Source organism: Acromyrmex echinatior, chromosome 14 (assembly GCF_024713525.1).
Source record: "Acromyrmex echinatior isolate Ae372 chromosome 14, ASM2471352v2, whole genome shotgun sequence".
In the NCBI taxonomy this organism is placed as follows: Eukaryota; Metazoa; Arthropoda; class Insecta; order Hymenoptera; family Formicidae; genus Acromyrmex; species Acromyrmex echinatior.
Genome location: NC_141865.1, coordinates 5,448,481 through 5,471,074, shown reverse-complemented (window position 1 = coordinate 5,471,074; position 22,594 = coordinate 5,448,481). Strand labels below are relative to the sequence as shown.

General features: G+C 33.9%; 1 protein-coding gene across 3 annotated transcripts in view; it reads left to right on the top strand.

The window, feature by feature from the left end:
- Pgant2 (polypeptide N-acetylgalactosaminyltransferase 2) overlaps positions 1-22,594 on the top strand; it is a 210,656-nt gene that overhangs the window by 180,856 nt on the left and 7,206 nt on the right. For all 3 annotated transcript variants that reach the window (XM_087412906.1, XM_011063555.2, XM_011063553.2), the window contains 4 exons: positions 18,705-18,803; positions 20,774-20,841; positions 21,487-21,738; positions 22,275-22,490. In XM_087412906.1, coding sequence (XP_087269032.1) covers positions 18,705-18,803; positions 20,774-20,841; positions 21,487-21,738; positions 22,275-22,490 — 635 coding nt within the window. The remainder of the gene's footprint in view (positions 1-18,704; positions 18,804-20,773; positions 20,842-21,486; positions 21,739-22,274; positions 22,491-22,594) is intronic.

The window sequence follows — 22,594 nt, the reverse complement described above, 5'->3', positions numbered from 1 at the left end:
GTACTATACATTTTCCAATATACGTGCACGCACTGATGCTCTTCCTGCTGAACCGAGGGAAAGTTCTCTCACGTGTGCACGTTATCTATGTACCGTGTGTCTTCTTAATGCGCCGATCTCTCGGACGACTCTCATTTATCTCGGTCTCGCTTCGTGTCCGCAACGTGACTCAATCTTCCCTCACGTAAGGAGCTTCACGTGAGATCCCACGTAAGAGAGTCGCATCTTATTCCGCCGACTACTGCGTCCACCCCCGATCACGATTCTATCTCGTCGATTTCAGAAGATCTTTTTGCCTCATCCTCTCGTTTTAGTGGAAATACGTGAACTCCGCACGGGCAGACGAACTGCGGCGCACGTTCCTCGTAAAATGCTTCCCGTCTAGAAAACGCTAGATATTTCGTTGCGATATGTAGGAAACGTGTGGAGTAAATTTGACTGATAGCCCCGTAATCTCCGACGTGTAATTCCATTGCGTAGCTTTATGACGAGCATAACTACGCGGCATTAATCAATGCGAGATGAACCTTTCTATATTCATCGATTCTCATATTGGTCCACGAGAAAGCATCAAATAGCAACGTGATATGTCATCATATATCATATTCACTCGTCGTTAAGGTATACGAAGGTTATTAACTCATTACTAATGGCATATATAGCATTTGAAGGGATCATTATATGGTGAGATTCATTTCATTTGCATCGCAAAATCAATATCAATGTAAAACTTTCATATATCGACGATCTTTTATTATCTAGAACGATTTAATGCGATCTGATGGATCACATATCTAATTGCATATTTTTTTGAAAATGATCGATTCAATGTGATTTTCTAGTTTGGGAGGCTAAAAGTATATAAGTAGGTTTGCATAATGTATTCATAGAAAAAACGATTTTACTGAAGTAAAAATTTAACTGGATATAAATCTGAAAATAATTTTGTTGAGTCATCAAAATAATGTGTGTAGAACGTTTAAGCGTTAATGACAATGTTGCAAAAAGTTTTAACATCCAATTCTAGCATCCAATTCGGGTGTCCTGCATAATTATTATTTTGATGATCCAAACAAAATTCTTTTTAGATTTATACCCGACTAATTTTTATTTCACACTGAGAAAAAAACTAAATTTTAATAAATATTTATTTGAACAGCTCTAAGTAAACATTTACTAAATGTAAATGTATATATTTATATTTATTGATTCAACTATCATTTTTTTATTGAGTAAATATTTATTTACCGTAAGTAAATGTTTTTTTAGTATTATTTAAAGAAATATATATTAAGATTTAATAAATTTTTTTTAGCATAACTGTTCTTTTTGTGTACGATGCATGGAACAAATATAAATTGATTCAAGTGGCAGAAACAATAGATAAGTGGTCGTTGAGAAAGAAATTCATGGTATACGAAACATTATCATTGTCTATTCATAACCCAGTGATGTTTATGTCTCCCTTTTCTTGGATGCGAGCGTCGTCGTAACGATGCAATAAAAGTCACACTACATATCCCTTGCCGCAGTTCGTTCGTATAATTAATGTAATGTTCACCGCGGTTGTTTAAATCCAGACGGCGAATGAGATGAAATACGTAAGAAGACGAGAATGAGACGGTGAAATGGGAAAAACGAACGTGGCCGGAAGGGTGCAATTGTGGCAGCTTCGCAGAAATTACGAGCTTAAAGGAGGACACCCAGAGAGAAATGAAACAACGCCTCTCTCAAAACTTATACGAAATTAGGTTTTCAATTTCTCTGGTCAGAGCGACAACCGTTGTTCTCTTTATTTCGCAGTCTTTCTCTCTCTCTCTCTCTCTCTCTCTCTCTCTCTCTCTCTCTCTTTCATCGCGCCATCCCAAATTGCGGAGAAAATAGAAATGCTGCTACGACGAGCCGTAAGCGAATGCAATCCTTTCGCTGGATTACAGGCGGGAAAGAGAAAGGAAAGGTACGATGAGAAGAAAAAAAGTCACTCTGCATCTCTTCTGCGACCACTCAGCTTTATTTACATTCTCCTATAGGTTGGTGCACTATCTCGACGCTGGGTGCGAATTGAAATCACGAAACTAAGTCGCGAAAAATAACTGCTTGTGGATATTTCACCGCCGGCGATCTTACGGATTTGCAACGTTATAAGATATATGATAAATATCCAGATTAGATAGCAGCTGTACACACAATGGATATTTATAAAGCTCCATCGGTTCTCAATTTATAAGACATTTATTCGAGAAACGTATCGCAAAATGTGCTTTCAAACTAAATTTTATATCAAACTGCACAATTTCGTCTCTCACAAAATTTTATTTTTCTGTTACATGCCTTTCTGCATATTCGATTTGCACGCATTTGAAACAATAGAGACCTAAAGACTATAACTTTCATGACGAGAGTGTTAAAAGGCATTAAAATCATGCGAGAGTAATTTGGCAATTGTACCGCGTTCCAATGCTGGCCAATAAATCCAGCTTAACGAGATTAAAGGACAGACAAATTCGGTAGCGGCACCATCAAACGTGTATTCGAGCAAAAACGAAGTTTTCGAATTTTCTACGGCTGCGCATCGGACGGCATTGTCGATGTGTGGACACACTGTCATAGCCGATGACGGATAGGCGATATACAATGCGATGCACAGAACCAGCGAACCAACAGCAAAATCGCTTTTTCTTATTTGCATAATTTACCACGTTGCGCTACTCTACGCAGAGAACAGAATATCGGCATCATCTACATATTCTACATAAATGGTCTGTTGAAACTAGCATTCTCTTTATTCATGGATTTTTTATATGTATTTACATTCAGGGAAGAGGAAAAAATATATAACATTACGTACACAATGATATGATAACAGCACGTACTTGAAAAGCTTTATTTTGACTTTTTCGCAAAGGATTTGTTTTTTAATGTAAAATAATTTTTATTTAAAAATCGTTGTTAACCGTTTCCACAATACACACTAACGATACGAAAACCTAAATCGTCTCTCATGCGTTATGGCAATATGAAATTTCCGCTGAGAGAAATCCGAACAATCCATATTGACGTGAAATTATCCTTATCGCATTGTCACGAATATAATGCAATTTTCCAACATACTCCGAATTGGTTGCATTTTACAATATCGCTGAGACCGTACCGATTGTATCTATCAAATAATAAAATTCCCAAATAAAGCCATATATAATGTTCCCATATATAATGTTAAAAAATACAAAACCTATAAATTTTTCAATTGCGAAAAACATGTATGTACATTGAATTTTAAATGTTGATCTTGATAATGGTATATTACAAATAATATCAAGATTATCGATATCAATTGTTATCAAAATCAGCAGAGATAGCTGCAGAATTGAATTGATTACATTTACAGTTAATATAACTATATTCTCATTGAAGCTTTTTATTTTAGTACATCATATTTATGCGTCCACTTTACGTGCGGAGTTGTAATAATAAAACAATTTAATAATCATTAACAAAATATTAATTTCAAACAAATATTATTTACATTTAAAAATAACACACTTAAATATTTCTGATAAAAATAAGAGAATAATGAATGGTATATCATATATTTTTCCTTCTTTTCCGAATGAATAATAATTTCACACAAAGCAATTACGAGTTTTGTGTGAAATTATTATCCATTCCAAGTGAACATACTAATTGAATCTTTCAATGAAGTGTATAAGAATCGATTTTATTCCGTTTGCTTGCTAGTCGTTATTATTTATTGGTTTACTTATTTTATATCTTGTTTAAATATTTGATACATAAAATTAACGTCAAATAATTCGGAAGTTTGTCATACTTTATTATTGTTATATTTCATGTTTCACGTAAAATAAAAAAAGAGATAAAATTCTGCGAAAGTAACTTTTGTTCGTGAGTAACATTGGCGGGGAAACAATCAAAATCCTTTATTCTTGTTAAACAAAAGTCTCCGACCTGCTGCGGTAGCAACTCAACTCTGCCAAGTCAAATGTTGACCTGCTCCTATACAACTCAGCGATCGTTCTTGATCTCCGTGAAATACGGTTTTCGATCATGCTATGAGCTAACAATTGAACCCACTGCTGAGAAGGCAGAATTTAGTTCTTGAACTAATTAACCTTTAGATTAATAATTTCAAGGATCGACAAACATGTAAAATTATATATTACTTTTTGGATTATAAACAATAAAGAGTGTAACATAGCATTTTGAACAATAAAATGCTAGAGTAATATCGCGTCAAAATTTAAAACTTGATAAAATTTGATTTAATAAAAATTATTCGCAAAACTCATAGCGTAGAGCAGATTAAATTACGCTATAAATGTATAACGCATGGCTGTAGCTTAAAAATGTAAATATATAAATTCGCGGTAAATTTGCATCGCGTAAATATCGTAATATGTAAAATGTATCGTAGTTACAAAATCAGAGCATTATAAGAGAAGACCGAAATTACTTCGTAATATGAATATACCCATCTCGATGTATAGCTTGGACTCAAACAAATTTATGTCGACTGCAACTGGCATTTTTATTACCTATTTTAACGCCATCAATGGAAGTATAAATTACGGTAAACATCCGATATATAATTTGAAATATTGTGGAATTGAATAAAATGTGATAATACGTATTTTAAAGCTAATCATCTCATCTATAACAAACACGTCACAATTCTGCTAATTGTAAAGGAAATAAGACGATTATTTGTTAATCTTACAATACGTACGTAAATTTAAATTACATTTTTAATTTTGCAATCATGGTCTTATTTTTGCGAATCAGATTTTAATTGACAGCTTTTTGGCAGCAATCTGACAAAGTGGCATTAAATCAAGCAGTTTATATGACTTCGAATTGCGCAGGTCAGTTGACTGTCCTCGATGTCATATTGACTTTGATGAAGTGGCATCCCTCACGGCATTCCCAACAAGGTTGTTCATCGAAGATTTGTCAAATATTTCTGACGCTTAAATTAATATCCTCGAAAATCGAGAATCATGCGCGCTTGATCTGGCTGCTTTCTTTTTTGTGTTTTCGTATTTTCCACATCATCAGTAGAGTACAATCATTTCAAACTTATGTATCTAAGAAATAATCAAAAACAAATGAAAATTTATAATTATAAATGAAAATTTAACCGATAAAAATATATCAAATAATAGAAAAAGTCCTATTTAAACGGATCTTGACACTTAATAATATTTATACGCAAATTTATAAATACATTTTTCGTTTTTAAAATTTATAATAAAACTTTTTATTACACACTTCAGTTACGTTTGCTTATCGTTACGTAAACAGTTTATGCACATGCATTTTTATTACAATATAGTTAGAGAGAGAAAATATTTAGCTAAGTGCCAAGATTAGGGTTAAACGACTGTCGTTGAAGCTGCTGCTAGAAAGTTTAAAGACTATCTCGCAGTCTCATTACGCGCGTAAATGCGCGAAAAGGGAAATATCAGTTTAATAAATCTCATCATAAGCTTTTGCGGAGAAATCGTGTTTATATCGGCAGAGAGGCCATACAAACATGCGGAAACGGAGAGTGACACGAGGGGCAAGCAAGAAAGAGGAAGCTTATTTCGCCCGTATCCAAAGCCTTGTCATGAATGTGAAAACCAAGGGGGGAGTACGTGTAAGTTATAGCCGCATTACTTTCGCCACACTAGAATCCCATAGAGACATCCCCTTCTTCTCTCGTTCTCTCTTTCTTCTTTCTCCTCGTACAGACACCCTGGTCTTCTTCCTTTAAACATATATTTCCAGGACGGTGCGCGCGCGCTATTCTTTTGTTTATCGCATTGTATGTACGTGTATATACGTGAGTACAACGAAACTGGAGCCTTCGGCCAATTTCCCCGCGTTTCCATAGTTTTACGTTCAGTGCCGCAACGGAAAATATCCGTCACAAATGGTACTGTGAAAATTCTAGAAAAATAGCTCGCTATTTACTTACTTTGAACAATAATGTTGATTGTACTTCAAATAAATACGTTGCGAACATTTACATATGCACGATCAAATGCATTTGTGGATAATAATGATCCTGCATTTAATTACCCGATGATAGATCCGTGAAATGTTCTATAAATTATGAAAAAAAAAATAAAATTATTATTCAACGATTTGGAACGCACACAATCGATCACGAGATGGATTTGCGTGAAATTATATGCATCAGCGTACAATTAATGCCAATTTATGCGAAAAGAAGATATTGTCTTAGAAGACTTTCCTTTTTCTTATTACACGCTATTTCCAGAAATTTAAAGCCGCGAAAAGCTCTCCTGGTTATTCCAGCAGTATTATACCGAAAAAATGTTAATAGGGTAGTTTCACGTTGCCATTTCTCCCAGGGGCATTCTCGGGCTGCGAGGCTGTTTGCGGTGGTGCCGTCACGCGAAAATAGAAGACCGAGGTATTTTCTAGTGGAATAAAGAATAATAAAGTGAAACCGGATATTTTCTGCGGTGATCTCGAACTGTCGCGAGAGGGATCTTCCGGGGGTGGAATTTTGTCCGGATAGAAACAGCGTATGCAGATACATTTCAGGTTCGGATCCTGGAAAATTACAGTCCGCTGCATTAGCGTATCAGAGCTCGCAGTAACTCGACTCTGCCTTCGATATTATTATTACATTCGCAAAATATTATTTACCCCCGATCATTAATCAAGTCGTACATTGTATTTCAAATATAGATAGAATAATAATATTTATTAACACGCGCGCTCATTCATATTGCATATCTGTTACATACATCTACTTATTAATTAATAAATAATGGCGATGTAATATATTCTGTAGCTATCTTGACTTATGAACGAGAACATGAAAGTTACACAAAATAAAGGAGTTTGAGACGGTAGATGTGTATATAAGCGTGTAGATATACAAAGACGTATGTGGATACAGCGGGTGCATTCGGGAATGGAAGACGGAAGCCTCTAACTTGGCGCCTGGGAGTTTGCCGGGAGGGTTTGATAATTTGCATAACATCGCGAGTATATAGAGGATAATCTGTGATAACTTCTCCTATCCTGCTTATCACTAAGTAATAATATAATAAAATAGTTACGTGCCCCTTTATACATTAATATCACCAGCAAGACGATCTCTCGACATGAATTGTAATTACTCATTTTTTTTTGCAATACAAAATCTCATTAAAAAGTGTATATAGATAATCTCTCCCCCCCCCTCTCTTTCTCTCTTTCTCTCCCCCCTCTCTCTCTCTCCCTCCCTCTCTCCCTTATTTCAAAAATAACAAATAAAAAATATGATTTTATAGTTATTATTATAAATGGATTAAGAGTAAGATTACTCTATCAATTATGAAAAGTAATTTACTTCACAGTCCGCCCGCTAAATAGCATTTATGTCCTCCAGGTTCTTAAAGAGATTATAATACCTCTTACAAGAGTGATATTTTGAGTTGTTGTTTTTATAAATAAAAAAGGGAGTTTTTTACAAAGAACATTTAGAATTATGATAATTTTGAAGAATGAAATTGTTTTATTTTGAATTTAGTCACTTTAGCTGATCAAAATAAATATAAAATATTAATGATATTTCGAGTTATGCCACTTTTGATGATTATTCTGGATTTATTATAATTTTGTAAAAGATATCAAAATTGTTACAACTCAAAAAGGTTAGATTTTTAAAGGTTGTGATATGAAAATAATAAAATCACATTTGATCATGTTTGTAGGACTATATTTCTTTTGTCGATATTATTTTATTAATTAATAATTTTCTATTAAGCTGAAAAATAATTTTCCCCTTTTTTTGACAACTTCATTTCTTTTTAGTTATACTATATATCTACTTTTGAATAAAAGAATAATATACTCATTGTTCTCAAATAATTATTCCATTGAAATATTTAGAAATATATGCATCGTGAAAAATGTAAACAGGATACCATTGTGAATACGATTGTACTATAGCAGAATGATTATCCTTCTAACATTGTAATAAATTTAACAAAAAGAATGGCCGAAATTCTTTACATGCGCATGTAATTCGTTTATATTTCCTTGGGAAATTTGTGGAATAGGAACCTCCTATTTGTGTAGGAACAATCATAGGATACTGTCAAATTTAGTCGGCTATCGCTTCTCTTGCGCGAACAAGCGTATCCCTAACTCAATTTAGTAGCTGTCGGAGCACTTACCAACCACGCAAGTTCCTGGACATTGCTTGTACTGGGAGCATTCACCGAAAGCCCACGGAAATCGATATTTGTATGTGTTAAGCCTTGTGCTCGCGATGCTAGAAATCAGACCGAGATTTCAATTAGAAAAGAATTGATCAATCGCATTGATTAAGTGATCGAATTGTTTAAATGTAATTTGTTAATTTTTTCTCTGTTCGGAAAATCTCGAAATAATTTTTAGCATCGTGAACGCAAGGCTTTATTCGTGTCAATAGGATTATCCAGATCCGATACATTCTACGTGATGCACAAGAGCCATTCGTGACTAAGAGAAAAGTGTTTTTGCACTCGTGTGAACAAAGTTTTGGTTAGCGTCGAACTGTAGAAAGCCACGAAATCGCTAGATAGCTGCGTATTCGCCGCGTAAGAACGAGCTGGAAATTCGAACTGTCCCTGTAAGGACAGTTTGCCTCCGATAGGATCACAGCTGACAATTGAAGTGTTGAAATGCCATGTTCAAACACGTTGCGGTCAGAAAACTTCACCGCAGGATCGGCGAATTCACGTTACCCAAGTAAAGCCTCTATCCGATGATCATGCAGTCTCCGCCATGAGAGAGAGAGAGAGAGAGAAAGATTCTTTTGACTCTTTAGATGTTATCAAAATGACGTATTGTAACAGAATGTCTTTCTCTTCTCCTAAAAACACAAAGAGGTGCAAACGCACATTTTTGCACAGCCAGTTCCTAACAGCTACTTTTGGAGAACACCTAAAACGTTACTGGGAAAACACGGCATCGTAAATCGCACGGTCGCACGAAAAGTTGGCGACCACGCTCTCGGACTGGCCATAATTCCCGCTCTCGGCTAGCAATTTATAATCCATCGAGTAGCCGTCGTCCAGAGCGGTGGAACACAGAGTTAGACGCAGAGCCGTAGTTTCCGGCTCTTCTTTTATCTGCGTCGTGCGTTCGCCGCGGATATCCGTGAATAACAATGGACCGCCATCGCACTCTTTCGACCCGCTCGGTTATTTTGCCACTCGTGGAGAACGCTTTAACAACGGGGGTGGAGATAAATGTGTGTCGGCCGTGCGCGCGTGTCGCGGCTGGTTGGACAGGTGAATGATGGAAAGCCACGTTTTCCGATTCCCGAGATGTTGCTCCGCGTGACTTGACGCTCGATAGCACGATGCTACATGATGTCAATCTTTTCAGCGTAAAATTTCTATCCACTGCGTTGATAAACAATATTTTGCATGTATTAATGAAGATGTTAATTGTGTAAGTAACCACAATAGCAAGTTGGTAACTCAAGAGTGAATTGAATTGATATTAAAATTAAGGATATTATGACTGTTTAATGCCAGGCAAAAATTAACCGAAAAAGCCAATATCCGCCAATCAAAAATACACCCTGCAACCACCTATAAAAAACAAAACAAATTATTTGACTTAATAGCTTATACAGCTCATTGTCATATTTTGCTGCAGTTTTAGATAAATAATTTTTAAGCGAGTAAGTGGATCCACAATACAACTTCTGCACAAATATTTAGAATTTTATTAACATATGTAACAAATTTGATTAAAAAAAAAAATCTATTTCTTCATCAAATTTACAAAACATAATTTTAGAATCGAGACAAACAAAAAAATTAAATAAATTTTTAATTAATATAAAAGAATTGTGCTCAAATTTACTCAGATGCTCAAACGTAATAATAGAACAATCTATTATTTATCTAATTTTTTTTATAGTTTTGATAATATTTTGTGTTGTGACACATCTTTTTTAATTTATTCATAAAAATAGACATAAGAATTTTAATCATTAAAATTTTGACTTCGGTATTTATTCCATGTTTCTTTTCCTTTTTTTTTGTTTTTTGAAACTTATAATTTACTAAGCATAAATTGATATAAATGAAGAAAAAATAAAAAAAAATAGTTATATTTAATATCCTGCATACATTATATGGAATAAGTATTGTAATTCGCGAAATGATTAATTCGAATGCCGTAAGTGAAGAAGATTTGAAAGCAACTGTTTTAATTGAAGATATATGTAATTGATGGGTCATTATCAGTAACTCGATTCGTGACTCAGTAGACTATACGATTCGCCGAGAGAGCTCATACGTCGTAATTAGCAAGAAATAAGGACAGCGAGAGAGAGAGAGAGAGAGAGAGAGAGAAGGAGAACATGTAGAAAGAGATAGATAGCGTAAAAGTCAAAGCGAAACTCTATGGTTTCTAATGCACCGCCTGGGGATCGACCTTAATCCATCGATTTGTCCGCTAATGTTTGCCGCTTTTACCTGCTTCTATCTTCTTTTCTCCATGTCCCGAAGGAGAAAATGCGATGTCAATCTTCCCCTCCAATTTATCAGAGAAAGGATGCAATAGCTGGGAGAAAGAGAGTGTTTGTGTATTGCTCGACGTCCCGAATGTTTAGCAGGTCTGTCCGTTATTCTTGACTAGTTTTGATGTGATCGCGACTCTTCTCCCTGCGGGGCCAAACGCCGATATACCGTCTTGCCGGAAGCGATGAATGTAAAGTGTAACGACAGATGTAATTTACCATCAGGTGAAACCTTAATAATTTGTTCATCCGTATTATTACCGTATGATCACGATACTCTTTCATGTGTAAAACGTAATTAGTCTCTTTTTTTCTTGCTAAAAGAGTAATTAGTCTATGTTTTCTTCCTGAAAAGCTCATTTCGATGAGACAAATTATTCTTTCAAAGCGATATAAAAATTTAAAATAAAAATAGCATCAATCATTCTCCAGGATATCAATTGGATCTCTTCGTGATTTACAATAAAATAAATTGCTTCCTGCATACTTAAAGAAACAATTCAGGCCTCCATTTATATTACTTAATTGACTGTTTTATAATCTTTAAAGATAAGATTTATTTCTTACATCATGACGTACATTTTAGCCTTTCTTGATGTATAGAATTATTTCTCTTCTGGAAACGGAATGTAGCATTGTTTAATCGCAGAGGAATTCACCACTTATGTGATTCCTCTAATTGGGATAATCTCCTCACTCGAAGCTAGTTTCCTTATACTAAAACTGTAAATAGTTTGAGGATCAAGGAGCTGAAACATGAAAGAATTGCATAATTGCTCATGAAACACGCAGCTCGTTCTCCTCTCTTCGTATAATACAGTACATTCCGCCGGTCAGAAAGTTAGATCGTGTTGATCCTTCGAGGATCGTCCGCCGGAACTCCCGTTACCTTAAGTAGCTAGTTCCACGACGGCCAGAACGAGGGAAGTTTCGAGTTCCATCGTGAAACCACGATATATAGTAGCTAGTCCAGCGGAGTAGTGACTCCAGTCCTCATTGTGTCTCGCATCCACCTGTGCGCATCGACCCGTACCTTCCTCTTCGTCTCAAAGCCTTCCGGAGGAGAGTCTACCCGGGCAGGACTTGAATAATGATACTGACGCGTCCGGATGGACAGGTTTAAGGACGGCTCGCATCACTTTACTAGCCAATTCGGCGAACCGAGAGCAATGCGATGCTCTTCTGCAGCTTCATTAAGCGATTTCTCGAAACTGTCTTGTTCAATTCTGTAGTTAATTAATCATTTCCTGTACTGCGAGGAATATGAGATTTGACAACATAATCTCTTTTGCGAAAGGGTCTTATTCTATACTTGTTATTTTTAATATAAAATTTAATTTAGTTTTTAATTAATTAGTTTTTAGTTAATTTATTTTTTTTGTGCATAAAATGACTATTTGTTTTATTATAAAATAATATTTTATTTTATGTGTGTTGTCAAAAATTTTTTATACTTGACAATGTTTTAAAGAATTCGCATATTTTGGAAACTTTTTAAAATAAAAAATTAAATTATAATTATATAAAAAAGAACTTATAGATTAGCATTAAATCCTCATTGCATTTATGTTTGCTAGATCAATTCGGCTACAACTGTGAAACTGTGAGAAAGATCGATGTTCCGATGAATTCTTGATGAAAACTGAGTGGATTGGGTTTTTACGGTCATGTATCACAACCAAAGAAAGAGTTACGAACAATCGTAAATCACTCATACTAGTAATCACGCAACAAACAGGATTTAATTCGATTGCTAATTAATACTTTTAAATTTTTGTTTTTTTTTTTACATCACATGTATTAATTTATATAAATCTAGATATCTCTTAATCTACGCAGAAAGAGAGAGAGAGAGAGAGAGAGAGAGAGAGACATTGGATTTATATAAAAAAAGAAAGGGAAAAAGAATTTTGCAAATAATTCAAAACTTAAAGTCCTTATCCTATCACTGTGTTTAAGTGTTTCGAATATCGTAGACAGATTAATGTGCTACTAAACTTGCCATACCGATATATTCGCATATATGCATACGTCTACGTTCGACGAGGTTTTATAGTGTCTCTAAATTTTCCTCGATAACATCGGTGAAATTTATGATCTCCGCCAGTTAAAGTGTGCGCTCTAATTCTGCATTAGAGTCGCTACGCATACAAGAGGAATGAGGGCATAAACTTTTCGTAAGGTAAAAAGCTTAACTAACGATCATGTATATGATCGTTTAAAAAAAAAACAAATTAACTAATATAGAAAAATAATAAAATAATAAAAAAATTCACCGTGAATGACAAAATTTACATTTTATATAAAATGGCACGATATATAAACATATGGTTTTGAAGTACGATAACAGCTTTTGGTATTAAGAGGCTTTTGTGAAATCCACTTTTCAACACAGCAATGTGTATCGCAAAAATTGAAAAAAACATGTTATGGAAAACTTGATTACTTAAAAAGCAATTACGAGTACAATCTATTGCAACAAAATGTAGTTACCACTATGGGTCGCAAACATTATTCGTTGGTTTCGACGTGAAGTTGGATATGCGTTAATATATATAAAACAGAATTGCATAATGCTATTACGCGTCCACTGGGTAATTATGATTCGTACTCATATGTGAAGTTAATTGGCAACGACGATTCTGCATTTTTCCAGAACTATTCTTTTAAATTATGAGGTCAATTATGTATATCGAAGCACCCAATCCTTCGTAATTACCAACAAAATCGATTATTGTGACACCTGACCGACGAGGCATACACATTCACGCAGTGTGATTAAACATTCAATTACCACCAAAATGATTACGTTTATACTCGTTTTGTGCGCATTTCGAAGTCTCGAACTCATAATCTGATACATGAATTTAAACGACTGATCAGTTGCTGCAAATTAATCCCTTCCGCTCGTATTATTCCGATCGCGTTAACGACACTGCTGTGAATTGACACGTATCGACGCTATCACGCTCAATTAAATGATATATGTTTGTTGCCGAATTCTGATTAAATGCCAGATTCAATATTATCAGTTTTATTTTGTATTATCGATTTATATTGTCAACATGATATGTCTCATAAAATTGTAATATTGTTTAGCAAATGGCAAATTGAAAATTTGTTTAACCTAGATTACTGCATTTAATGAAATGAATTATTTTAATTACCGTATTTTACATCCTTCTTAAGTTTGCGCATTTCAAAAATGTAAAAATTAAGCCGTACTACACGTTTTACAAATTTTTTTGAAACAAAGGGAAAAAGATTTGTGTCGACGCTTCCTAAAAAATCTATAAAAGCATTTAAAACGTCAAGTTTTGCATATGTCATACATGTCATGTTGGCGTCGAGTGTTTTTCCAACCCATAAAAGTTATACAAATAAAGTATGTATATAAAAAAATCGAATATCTTTTATTTTACTGCGCAATGTTTTCAGAAACTGTCCGAAAAACGGATGTGCAGAATGTTTTCTCGTAAGTGCGTCTGTGTTTTAAAAACGGCTGCTGTACAGACTATTCATACGAACGAAAGAGAAAATCGATACTAACACTCGCGTGACCGGACCGCCAATGGGTTCGATAGCCCCGTAACTTCGTTAAAATAATATTTGCGTACCGGCACAATCCGCTCGAGCGTGTCGTACAATGCAGGAGTGGTCTCCTATGACAGAGAACGACGACGAGCAACTCGTTAGCTTTGGGTGGTTCGCACTCACGGGAGTTACGCCGCGTATTTCGAGCCCGTCACCCGCAAATGGAAAAGCAATCAGCGATGTCTTCAATACGTCACGAGAATCGAGACTTATTGAGCCCAGAATTTCCAGAAACAGAGGAAATCTATATTCGGCACTTTCAGAAATGATTGTCGCGAAATGGAGCAAAACAAATCTTCGAGAAACGTTGACAATGTTAAAGGATGTCATTAATGGATTATTTTATCGACATATTTAGTTTGCTTTTGTTTCATATCCTGGTCCATATTTATAAGAAATATTATTAGGCACGAAGAACCGTCTTGATCGTATTTTTCATTCATGTATGTCTTCTCTCTCAATATGGTATATGGTCCATATCTTCTTCAGGAACTCATCGTACAAAGTGTAGTTGAAAAAAAGGAGGAGTGTGCGTTCTTGCGAGTGCTGTATAAAATGTTTGTCATTTTACGCTGTCCATAAGACGTGTGTAATCCATTAGGAGCGGCGTTAAAACTGTAGCCAACAACAATGTATCGTCTGAAACTTTGTGCGGCGTACCACCTCTTCCTTCTCCTTCTCCTCTTTCTCCTACATCTCCTCGTTTTTCGTGACACCAAACAGATCTGTAAACCAGGGCGCGATGCACTCTGATTTCATAGGATGCAATCCCATCGGTAACGCGCTTTTGCAGCTAGCATGGGAATGCTTTTTGCATTTTCCGAAATTAACGTTCATCGCACGGACAAAACACGATTCGGAAGCGCGCAATGTCCAGGAGTAACATGATTTTTGGCGATAACGCGATTTGCGCGATTCGCCAAGCCGCTCAATGCGTTTTGCAATGCGACACAAAATCACGCGCGATTAATGTGTCGCCCCATTAAACTTCTATCTACGTATTAAAAAGAATATCTGTAAATGTAACACATCGAATTTGCGATGAAATCAGTGCGAATTCAGCAGAGTTTATAATGAACGATGAAAAAAGGACGATTAAAAATCCCTGAAATTGCACATAAGATTGCACGTATACAATTTTATATTTCAATATTCTCCATCACAAAAAGAGTGATTTTGCTGAAAGATCTAAAATTTTACTGGATATAGATCTGAAAATAATTTTGTTAGACTATCAAAATAATTATGTTATGTGGAAAATATCAAATAATGAGCAATGATGCAAAAAATATTTTAATAATCAGTTTGAGTTTCCAACAAAATTATAATGATCCAAAATTATACTTTTTATATAATACTTATTTGCAACGTTAGTAATAGATCACGTATTTGTATACTAATATATTAATTTTCATTTGACATTGATCAGTGCAACGTTTTCTATTTTGCCTATTATGATTTATTGTCACAATATTATTGTCACAATAAATAATAAGCTTACTTAATTTAATCGTGTTCATATTAGACGGAGGATTAAATTAAGAATTCAACGATTTTTGTCTATCTAGGAATAGTACATCAATATTAAATGTTTAATTATTTATAATGTCTTTTCGTTAATCTCTATAATCCCTTTTAGTAGTAACTATTTTGATGCTACGTTATATTAAAATAATAATATTGCACTTAAAAGCTTTAAATAATATAAATCATATATTATTTTCCGATGTGTGTATATTTCATCTTCGTCTACTAGGATTAATATGCAGCTGTTTTATAAAAGAAGAGATCACGACGAAAATAACTTACACTTAAATAATCACTAAAATCGAATTGGAATCAGAAACTCAATTGTCGCATTTTTAGTGCTGCTTTTTTATTCCCTGAATATTCGTTCTCACTTCGGTGATGGATTAAAAATTTAATATCCAGTTCCGTGCGAGTTCGCTCACGAAGCGAGCAACGTACGAAGGTTTCTCGAGGAAAAAAGGCTCTACTTCCGTAGACTGCCGAAATGTTACGTCCTAATTTCGTTTTGCGTCCTTTATGCGTTTTTTTGTCTTTTTCTTTACGCTCACAGTTGCCATTTTTGCACAAACATCTTAATCTGTAAGTATTCTAATAGAGTGCAAGAAATACAAGATTATAAATTATAATAAATTATAATATTATATTTCTAATAATAAATTAGAATATTATATTTCTATAACTTTTGTAATAAAAATTTATTGCGTTTGGTATAAAGCTAATATAGAACGTAAACTTCTTTATTTATATCCAATAGATTCAAGTTCCCAACAAAAATAATCTCAATACACCCTGCTGTTAAGAATTATTTTGAAAAATGATCGTGCATTATATAAATTTATCTGGAGAATCGATATTATTGCTTCAGATTAGTCATTTTTTACAGGATAATAACTACTATCGATTTATTTTAATTGCAACTCCGTACTGCTTTCACAGATGCATTCCATTCTCTTTCTTTTTCTCTTTCTTTCTTGTAGGACGCATTCTCTGACAATGGTCAATTCGCAAGCATGTACATACATATGTGCTCGTGAAACACCGTATATGCGATCGAGTGTTCAATAAAATCGCACAGACGGGGCCGTGCGTTATCTACTTTAGCGAATAATAGCGTGGAGTGGATCCCAAATTGAAGTTTCGAATTAAACCGTCCGGATGATTCGTCTCATCTGCCGGAGTTGCTTTAAGGCTCGCGCGCACAATTTTGTTGTCGGCAAACATGACGCCGTAGAGACTAACTGACTTTAATGTGAAATTATGGTCTCCCGAATTAATTTGTCGATTCCTGCACCGTCTCGGAAAGCGAAGCGACGAAGCGGAGGCGTCTGAAAGAGGATAACTACGGTGATGAATATCTAAATTACTTATTACTGAACTTGTCCGTCACTCGAGTCGCTTGATTACACTTGAATAAAAGTATAACGATGAATAAAACTTTGACTTGTAATTCAGTGAAGTGATAATTGACAACAGCGGTAAAAATGGTTTGCTATAAATTAAAAACTGTACTAATTACTTGTTAAATATGGCTAATTAGATTACAGTGAAAATTATTTATAGTGAAAGCTGATTAACTCTCCGTCTGCAATTTGAATCTGTTCTGAGAAAATTTTATTCAAGTTTCTCCGAAATAAAGAAGGAATGAATCTTCTAAAATATCTCGTAATAGAGACATTGAAAAATAATTCTAAATTTTTCCACATTTTTTAAAAATCTAATCCAGAACATTAAAAAAAACTGAGACCAGATAAAAAAGATCCTGATTACAGACAGAAGGTTGAGATCAATAAAATAATTTATAGCTAAGAAATCTTAATGCCACTCTACACAGTGCAAAATAATAGTATTTTTCTTGCAACACACAAAGTGTCGCGTTGGTTTATTTCAAAAAGCCCGTATCTGACTCTCTTTGGGGATGGATAAATCGCAGTCACGTGTTTACCGGTCATCTTCCCATCCAACGGCGATGTCTCGCATACGAGGTGGTAGCTTCTGACGGTGGTACAAAATTTTCGCGATCTCGTTTGACGCGCGACGGCGCGAAAAAGTGCATTCGCGCACCTATGCACTGAGGTAACTGCATTCAACGCACGTCCCGCGAGTTTATCTCGGCAAAGAGGGGCTGACATATTGGGATCGTTCTGGTCGTCTGGCCGCGTTTATGTACCCTCTCTGCGCGCCAGCTCAGTACCCCAAATGGGATCGTCCTTTTGGTTCTTTCTTCTTCTGCTTCTTTTTTCTTCTGCTCAAACGTAACGTCTAACAGTTAAGTCACTTCTTAAGTCCACGTCTATCATATTTCAATTTTTTTTCTTTCTATTTCTATTACAGCCTTATTGATGAAAAGTATAAAAAAATAAGAGCAAATATGAAATTTCAATATTTTTCAAATACTGTATTGTATTTTAATTAATCGTTAACCCGGGAATAGTCATTTGATTTTATGTAAACTTCGCATGAAATTAATGCATGTATAAACACTGATAAGCAATCAATGTTTACTGATAACTCGTTACATTAATCGAATAGCTAATATTGATACGTTACTAATACGTTATCTGTTGTTAATCATAAAATTGAAAGACAATTTCGTAGAACATATCGATAAGCACGTTAGCGCGCAAAAACATGGTCTACTGAAGCAGTTTGAGGATTAAACGATATTGCTGGTTCTAATATTGCATTGAAAAATCAGTTATGTCTCGCGATAATGGAAACGTTGGCCATTTGCCAGACAACATAACGTTAATCTCACGACAAAATTACAGATTTTTACAATTTTATTCTAGAAATTGCTTGTCATTTTTATTTTATACGCGATTAATGATTGTCTGTATTTATTGTTGTTTGTATATTCAATAAATCTGTATTGAAAGATTAAAGAACAGCATCTGTGTTACGCAAATAATATGAATGTGATAAATAGAGTTTTGTTATTTATTCATTAATCTTAATTTATATCTAAATCTATTTTTATCTGTACGTTTATCTATGATATCCAGACAACTACTATAATTATGCTATTTTCTCGTTACAGGTGTAGGATGAAACAATGGAGACAGGATCTGCCACCGACTTCCGTTATAATTACTTTCCACAACGAGGCACGATCTACACTACTCAGAACTGTCGTCAGGTAAGTTAGAAACAACTTTGTTTTATGTAAAATGTAAACAATCACGCTCAACATTTAAATCTAATCTCATTTTTTAGCTTATTATTTTATATATTTTGTACGTAAATAGATAAAGAAATTTGCACATTTATTTCTTTTTTGTTGCAAATGGATAAGTATAAAATAGAAAATAATTATATAAAATAAATAACGATTATTTAATCATTTTGTAAAAACAAAAGGATGAAATAAATTCTGCGAATAAAGTATATATTTAATATGCGAATATCTCTGCAATCAAATGTAAAGTAATTGTCCATGAGCAAATTCTCACGCGTACAGATAGTTGGTACGTACGGCATGGCGATCTTCAATTCTCGATGCATCAACGATGCAGCAACTTCCCGTTGCGGGAAGCGCGTGAGGATTCTCAATTCGAAAGTGGGCGATAGCAATGGAATTTTCTAATCGTCGTTCCATCGTTTTATTCCTCATGTTTATTATGCGCTCGTACACAAGGACGTGACGAACCGAAGAATTCGAAAGATCTTCGATGTAAGAAGAATGTCAGAATACGAAGAAATATCATTTTGCTTCTTTGTTCTGACGGATAATATAAAAGTTGACTAATGATGATTTAATTAATTTTATTTCAACAGTAAATTTTTAATTTGTTGAAATTACAAATGAGACTTTCAACTTGTATTTATATTTTTCTAAAGCATCTCGCATTTTTTATGTAATAAAGAAGAAATGAAATGAAAAGAATAGTAGATTTTTTTTCAGAAATTTATGGTTTTAATTCTTGCTGGTTTTCTGCAAAATGCAGTACTTCCAATTTTATTCTTCAGCGATTAAAATATTTTGTTTTGTACTTTTAACTGATTCTGTCCATTTTATTAGTATTATTTATCGTCTATTCAGAGACATAAATCTCTACATTTTTTTCATAATTCCTTGTATTAATTAAAGTATTTTTTTTACTACGCGACATCCCGCTGAAGGAAAGTACGAGCCACATTACTCGCCGGAGGTAACCTTCGTGCAAAAGTTGCTCGAAGTTCTCTCGTCGAACCGGAAGAAGGAAGCAGGCAAGAGTCGGAAAATTTATTTAAGTCCGTAACATGGCGTCAAGAAAATATATCGGCCCTATCGCGTTGGGTCGATGAAATTAAAAGGAAGTCTTAATTACCACGACGAGGCCACATTTCACCACCATCTCGATGCGACGTGTGAAATTCTGCGTGGTCGATTTCACATCTTGTCAAAGTTTTTTTTCAAACTTTAAGAGCGATTTATACGATATATTTTAACAATACTGAGAAGAAATTTATAAAATAATATTTTATTATTTTATCGATACAATCACGGTAAAATTATTGACATTCACGATTAATTTAAGAAATAATATCATAAAGTTAAACTTTTTTCATCAATATATGTGAATATAATTTTAATTAGTGGAAAGAACTCTAATTATTTGCGACACACAATCCTCTTAACTCTAAACTCAGAATAGGACGGGGCAATACAAGAACGTTCAAACAAGGGACAAGTGGTGCACTAAGTCTTCGAAACTTTGATAAAAGATTCAATGGGACAATTCCCGAAGCTTCTGTTCTTCTCTTAATCTCAGTTTATTCGACGTTAATCGACCGGAAAAATTTATATAGAAGTGAATGATAGTAATTCAGCAAAGAAATGGCATATCGGGCTTTTAAATTAAATCTCAAGAAAAAGTATATTATGTTAAAAATTGATCTTACGTCAATATTAACATTTAAAATATTTTCGTAATTAACATAAAATGTACATAATGAAAAAAATGATAAAGCGTTGCTGCGTATCATTTCTCATATTTAATTTGCTATTCGCAAAATTTATGAAATTATAAAATAATAAAAAGGTTAAAATGGCATAGCAGTATTGGTAAATGTATTGAAAAAATTAATATTTAACTTTAAATTGAAAGTTTTTACTTTTGCTTTTAGTGTGCTGAACAGAAGTCCCGAACATTTAATCAAGGAAATCATTTTGGTGGACGATTTCAGTGATCATCGTAAGTAGTTTTATATATTAATTTATTAGTTTTAATTTTCGAAAAATGTAAAATTATTTACTTCTAAACAGTTTTTAAATTCTTTACTTAATTCATAAACTATAATGTACAATAAATATAATATGAAATGAATTGTAATAAAATCTGATATACAAAATTAGGAGTGAGTGAATTACTCGCGAATCAAACCGCTATGAAGATAATACTGCATACAATATTTAACATAATTTGATGTAATTAAAATGTTAATTATATGTATATTTATACGTAATTATGTTTAATGTAATGTTAAACACAATTTCAGAAAATTGTTCAATATTACATTTCATATCATGTTTAATGTCATTAAAAGATAACTTGTGACTATTTCATCATTTATAACGTTTACCGCTCTAAACAAAGTGTCATTAAATAATGATTTTGAAATTTGAATTCTTTTACATGCTTAATATTGTACTTTCAATTTGAAGTTAATATTTGCTAATAAAGAATTATTTGGATGCTTTGATTGAGTAATAAATAGATGACAACATTTTCAGAACAATAAATATTTTACAATGAAATGCAAGATGAGTTAAATTAATGTAAAATTAAAAATGTTATACAGCAAGAATATAGAATAAAGATTGAGTGATTTGTTTGCAGCCGAGGATGGCGAGGAGTTATCGCGAATCCATAAAGTTCGTGTAATCCGAAATGAGAAAAGAGAAGGCCTAATGAGATCGCGTGTTCGTGGTGCGGATGCAGCTACCGCGAGTGTGCTAACATTTTTAGACTCGCATTGTGAATGCAACGCCGATTGGCTCGAACCACTTTTGGAAAGGGTAGCTGAAGACCCAACCCGAGTGGTATGTCCTGTGATCGATGTAATCAGCATGGATACTTTCCAATATATCGGTAAGTACCAATGGAAATCGACATTCTCTAAAATTGCATATGTTTTTTATACATGGAGAAAAATGTAAAATAACATGCATATAAAATTTTAGTAAAGTTTATGGAATTGGCAGATCCATATAGGGACGCCATACAGGGACGCCACTTATGTAAAATTTATTTTACTTTTCTGGTAAATCAGTAATCGTCGTATAGCCATATTATAAGGTACTTTTTACATTTCGTAAAATAAATTTTGAGAATTGTTTGTACAGTCTTGAGAATAGCATGGTTTACTTTATTGTAAGGTAATAATCACTTGAATGATTTACTATAATTGTAATGTATAACTGTAACTTTTTACTTTCGATATTTTTACTTTCAGGCAAGTGAAATTTGTCATAAATTCATCAAAAATAAATAGCCAGAAAAATTTTACTAGTCTTGTAAAATAAAAATTTCTCAATCATTTTTCTGCGTGTATAATGATAATTTATACTTTCATGCTGTAATAATTTGAAATATCTAAACGAAAGACAATTTTATCTCGTTTCTAGGAGCTTCCGCCGATCTTAGGGGTGGTTTCGATTGGAGTTTAGTCTTTAAATGGGAATATCTCAGCCAGACGGAACGACAGGCGAGACAAAAGGATCCGACACAAGCCATTAGAACCCCTATGATTGCTGGCGGACTGTTTGTGATCAACAAAGCGTACTTTGAGAAACTCGGCAAATACGATACTCAGATGGATGTTTGGGGCGGTGAAAATCTCGGTAGGACTATTTACAGTTTTATGTACAAAGTATTTGGAAATTTCACAGAATTACACGCACATTCTTGTGTATAATTAAATTCTTTCAACCGCATTGTTCTTTTA